A 6,624-nucleotide genomic window follows, 5' to 3' on the forward strand; every position below is an offset into this window, starting at 1 on the left:
TCTCAGAATTAACACACCATCTGCACAAATATATATGTACATTTCTATCTCTCTTTGTCTCAGAGTAAGAGCTTTATGATAGTGGTGATTTAGAGAATATTTCTATATTAAAATGTGTACAACACCTTAGAGAAGTTGGCACCTTGTTGAGTCGAGTCCTTATCAAAGGAGGTATCAGTTACTGCACTTGCACTAGCAAGTAAACCAGAAATGTATCTGTTGAACTTGTAGCACTAGAATGCACAGCTGTGGAATATAGAATGTCCAATTTTTATAAAGTTTTGTAATGCACTGTTGTCAGTTATCATGTAGAGATACTTTGATATAAATATACTAAATATATTTAATATTTCAAGGTCATTTGCTTTCAACTGAGAGTATAAATTGGCTTGTCATGGAAGATTTATATGCTGTTTATTTTTACGTTATTTATTCTTTTTTATTTGAAATGGATATATTATTTCATGATTTTATTGATATTTATACTTTTTAAAATGGCCTTTGTAATACTTGTTGGTTTATCATCTGCACTAAATTACATTGCATCTGCCTTAAGCAAAAGACCCTCCCTATTTTTATTATCAGTTTTAGTTGAGTCTGAGAGCCAATGCAATAATCAGTACTTATCCTCATCCCAACAGAGAGGGAGACCGCATCAAGGTTGCACAGGGAGTCAGTGGTTCCATTGTGGATAAGGGGTCCATCCTAAGATTTCTGCCATACTTGGTGTGTGGCATTCAGCATGGCTGTCAAGACATCGGTGCTAAGTCATGCTCAATGCTCAGGTTAGTGTGTTCTTATGCTGAAGCCAGGAGAGCAAAAACAGCCTGAAAAATCATCCGATAGTTTGTTGTTTACTTCTGTAATTCATCCATTAACATGATCAGTGAGTTCATACATCTGTCTAAAATACTCATTCAAGCACAAATAGAAATATACAATCACACGCAAAAAAAATTAGTGATATACACTTACAGATGCCCAGATGCATCAAATATAAAATGCACAAGCACATACTGTATATATGAATAGACATGTATATGGTTATCTAAGATATTTTATACTTGAATTTTTTTTAGAAAAAGCTTTGAATTTTGAGAATATTATTAAGACAATGAGTATAGAATTCAACTAATTTAAATACTGGAAGCATTACAGAAAGCACTTTAAAACCAGTAGTAAAATGTAGTGTGTATTTTAATTGTACTTTGAGTTAGTACTAAAACCTTTGCATGCTTAACTATCTTAGCTTTTTTATCTTTTGTGTATCTTCATTGCATGCATCTGTGTTTTGACATCTTACATATAAGAAAAGATATCATTGTTGAATTATATATATTTTTGTTTTTTTATAAAATGAAGGTATTATAAGGAAATAAGTTTAGAGAAGTGCAGAATGTTAACAAAAAAATTATTAGAGAAACATAATTTTATTTGGTAAAGTATTTTGAGTCTGTGGCAACATAAAGTGTCATGTTCCAAAACATCCTGTTGGTGTGTACACCAGAATGTGCTTGTAAATAAAAAGCATGGTACTGCACATACACAACCATAAAAATAGCATAGACATAGAAATAAGTAAAAAAAACCTTAGATTTAACCCTTAATTAGTTTGAATGGAGATAGAACCTTATATAGACAGATTGATAGCAGGATGGAAATATAAACAACTTTATGGTTATAAATGAATCGCACAGCAGCGAAGTTGTTAAATTGTGACATTGGTGTTTATTACCATTAGTAAGAAATACTGGTTGGTTCTGCTTAGAACTGCTGAGTATTCAAACATTTTTTTCTTCTCACATACCAGGAATGATTCAAATGCTCTAGTTTAGTTAAAAGCAAAATTATATCATATGATAAAAGAAGTGAAAACATAACCTGCTAGTTTTTGTTTTTGCTTACTCTACCGCTGATAGAAGATGAGAAGTTGAAAGTAAAAAATAATAACTTGAAATCTCTTCAAGATAACTCTGTCTGGAGCATGTGTTAATAGAATTAACAGTCAAGGTAATTTAAGAATTAATCCAGAAATTGCATTTGGTGTGCCAAACTAAACCAATTATTCAAGATGCTGTGGATGATTCTGTTTTTGGAACAGCTGGACAGATAGGGATGGCATTCTCTTTAGTAAATATTACATTTTGTGCATTGGTTATGTGTATTGTGCAATATGTAGCTATTTGTGACAAAATTATTGTACATATATAATAATTTATTTCACTTGAGTAATCAACTGTCTTACATTTATTATCCTCATTATTACTACTGTACAGTTGACTATTGTTTCATATGATTATTGTTACATACATGTTTGAGTCTGATGTAACTTTTAGGCATTCAATCAGGTACATTAATGTTGGCCTGAAAATAGATGTTGTAATCTAAAAGGAATTGGATATTACAAGTCCTCTTCCAAACATCTTAGAATACTTATGACTACTACAGTAAATACAATAAATACAATGTTACCTTTCTCTTCTTTGCCAAGCATGCTATTGGTGAATGGGACAACATTTCAGATATCTTGTCTTCTTTAGATGTTCTCTCCCTCTTGGTGGTTGATTTTGCTAATGGTGTCGAAAGCATGAAAGAGACTCGGATTCTTAGAAGAAAACTTGGATTCTTAGTTAACAGTGTATAAGACCATGGACGATTCCTTCTTAATGTTATTTGGCAGCAAGGAGTTTTTAGCTCTTTGTTGTTAAGCTTAATAGAAGAGAACCATGGGTGGGGTGCAAACTTCACCATTATTCTCACTTTTTAATGTGTTATAGATGTGATTTATGTATTATGATTAAGCTCAGAGTATGATATCATAAAATGAAACATAACTGTTTATTTTCATATTGATACTCCCCTGTGGAATAGTCATGTAAGGTAACACCTAGTTATTCAGTATGGAAGTGGGCCATAAGAAAACTATGATTGGATAAAATGTGGTACTTTTTTATTCATGTGATTCTTAATCCCTTAACACAAAAGAAAATGAAACGTCACGTTGTTTCTTCAATTAGTGCTCCGTAAATGCTTTAAAAAAGAAAAAAGAAGATAGATCTATAGAGAATAGATAAGGAGAGAGAGAACAAGAGAGAGAGATAGAGAGGAGGAGAGAGGAGAGGAGAGAGAGAGGGAGAGAGAGAGGGGAGAGAGAGATAGGGGGTTGATAGGAGAGACAGAGAGAGAGACCAGAGAGAGAGGGAGAGAGAGCAAGAGTAGAGAGACAGAGAGGAGGGAGAGACAGGAGAGAGAGAGAGACAGAGAGAGATAGGAGAGACAGAGAGAGGAGAGAGAGAACAGAGACAGAGAGAGAAGAGAGAGACAGAAAGTAAGAGTAGCGAGAGAGATAGAGAGACGAGAGAGATTAGAGTAGGGGGGGGGGGGGTGGGGGGGGGATGAGAGAGATATAGAGAGATAGAATCGAGAAGATAGGAGAGAGATAGATAGAGGAGGGAGAGATCGATAGGGGAGATAGAGAGAGGGAGAGAGAGAGATAGAGGGAGAGAGTATAGAGAGGGAGAGGAGAGAGAGCTGGCGAGGACAGATAGGAGAGGGAGGAGACATAGAGGAGTAGGTAGATCGTCGAGGGAGAGATAGCTAGATAGAGAGACAGAGAAGTAGGTAGAAGAGAGATGAGAGAAGAGGGAGAGGGCGAGAGAGAAGGGATGAGAAGAGTAGAGATGGAGAGAGATAGAGAGGGAGATAGAGAGAGAGAGGGAGTATACAAGAGAGGAGAGAGAGCAGAGAGAAGGGAGGGCAGATAGAGAGAGGGAGAGAGCGAGAGGGAGATAGAGATGCGGGAGAGAGAGAGAGAGAGATAGAGAGAGAGGTACTAGAGAGAAGGCGAAGATAGAGGATTAGAAGAGAGAGAGAGTAGACAGAGAGAGAGGTATAGGACATGAGAGAGATGAGAGACAGAGAGAGATAGATACAGAGAGAGATGTCGATACAATAGAGAGAGAGACATGATGAGGAGATATGATACAGAGAGAGATAGACAGATACATATATATATGATACATAATAGAGAGGGAGATAGATAGTATAGAATATGAGAGATACAGAGAGATAGGGAGATACATGAGAGAGGAGAGACATCGGAGATATAACATATCGATAGATATATAGATATTATATGTATATTAGAGATATGATGTATTGATACAGATATATATAGGGATAGACAGTATTAGAAGGTAGTATATGTATGGTATTATATAGATAGTTAATATAGATTATGTATATAGATATATGTATATGGATATATATATGTATATATATATATATATGTATAATGAGTGAGAGATGGATATAACAGAGCTGAGAATGGCTAGTATATAGAGATGTATTATACTATATATAGGGTGATATACATATAGATAGGTATAGAATATAGATATGTATAGTATAGATATTAGAATATATAGAGTAGAGACAGAGTAGAGATATAGAGATAATAGATATATATAGGATGGATATATAGCTCTAGGATATATATATATTGATAGATTATAAGTATAGACAATATAATATCCATAGAAATAGATATATATTATATATAAATATATCCATAGATTATAGATAGATATAATAGATATTATAGATAATATATATACATAGATAATGAGATAGAACATATAATAGATATAGATGATATAATATTAGATATATTGATACAATATATATATATATATATAGGATATTACATACATACATATAACATATATATATATACACACACATATATTGATTATATATATCTATATGATATATATATAGATAGATAGACACATATAACATATTATACTTAAATATACATATATACCTATATACTTTTAAATAGACCAGATTGATATAATATCATATATATAGAGAGATAATATAGATATAGAGTTACATATATATATATTAGAGAGAAAGATACATATATATATATATAGATAACTATTATATATAGATAATATAGTATATTACGTATATGATATAATATATATTTATTAGATATATATAACTATATATACATACATACTATAAAATATATATATATACACCACACATTATCTATATATATATATAAGATAATATATATTATATACACATATATACATATATACTAATGAATGTATATACATATATACATATATACCTAAATATACATATTTATATAATAGATGTATAGCATATGTATATCTATGGATATATATGTAGATATATGCATATATATACATGTATACAGAGTATATGTACAAAGACATATATATACATATATATATACATAAATATATACATATACAGGAATATAATGCAGATATAACAATATATCTACAGTATATAACATATAATTACATATATATACAATAGATATGAGACAGATATACACATATATATATTCTATATAGATAACATATATTATACATATTATACATACGTACATATAGACATATCTATACATTAATATAGACATACGTACAAGCAATACATATATACATATATACAATAATGTAGTATACATAATTTAATATATACATCTATGGCCATATATACATATATATGCAGTATATTGTATAATATATACATTATATACATATACACAATATATATGTATGCATATTTATGTATATATAATATATATGTATATATGTATATGTGAATATATACATATATACACATACATGTATATGTATATATATGTATATATATGTATAAATATGTATAAATATGTATATATATATGTATATATATGTATATATGTGTATATACATATATATACATACACATACATACATACACATACATTACAATACATTACACATACTACACATTACATACACAGAATACAATACATACACTGACAGTAAACAGACTACACATAACAGTACACCATACATACATACATACCTGCAACATGACACACACACACACACACACACACAACACACACACACACACACCACACACCACACACACCACACCCACACACACAACACACACAAGACACACAAGACACCACAAGACACACACACACACACCACACCACACACACCACAACACACATACATATAGTAGGACGTTGCAGTGTTGCATATACATATATTATATATATACATATATCTAATATATATAATATTAACATATAGATATATATATTATATACACACACATATATATATAGTATATATATATATTATTATAGATATTATATATAGATTACACATCCATTAACATATATACTTACATTACAGATATACATTATATACTTAAATATACATATATTATATATATATATACTATAATTGTATATATATGTATATAGCTATGTATATATATCTGTATTTATTAGCCTATATATTACAGTATACAATATATACAAATACATATATATTAAATAATATCTACATAAAAATATATACAATATACAAATATATTTACATATATATATACATATATATACATTATACATATATATACACATATATATATATATACATATAAATACATCTATATATATACATATATATACATATATATACATACGTACATATATACATATATATACATATATATACATACGTACATATACATGTATATGTATATATATGTATATATATGTATAAATATGTATAA

The 6,624-nt window shown here is 29.7% G+C and overlaps 1 protein-coding gene across 1 annotated transcript in view; it reads left to right on the forward strand.

Moving 5' to 3' along the window:
- Positions 1-960, forward strand: part of LOC119571963 (inosine-5'-monophosphate dehydrogenase 1-like) — a 1,325-nt gene extending 365 nt beyond the window's left edge. Inside the window, exon 2 of the mRNA XM_037919021.1 lies at positions 642-960. Coding sequence (XP_037774949.1) covers positions 642-831 — 190 coding nt within the window. The 3' untranslated portion in view covers positions 832-960. The remainder of the gene's footprint in view (positions 1-641) is intronic.
- The last annotated feature ends 5,664 nt before the right edge of the window (positions 961-6,624 follow it).

Source organism: Penaeus monodon, unplaced genomic scaffold, assembly GCF_015228065.2.
Source record: "Penaeus monodon isolate SGIC_2016 unplaced genomic scaffold, NSTDA_Pmon_1 PmonScaffold_8851, whole genome shotgun sequence".
In the NCBI taxonomy this organism is placed as follows: domain Eukaryota; kingdom Metazoa; phylum Arthropoda; class Malacostraca; order Decapoda; family Penaeidae; genus Penaeus; species Penaeus monodon.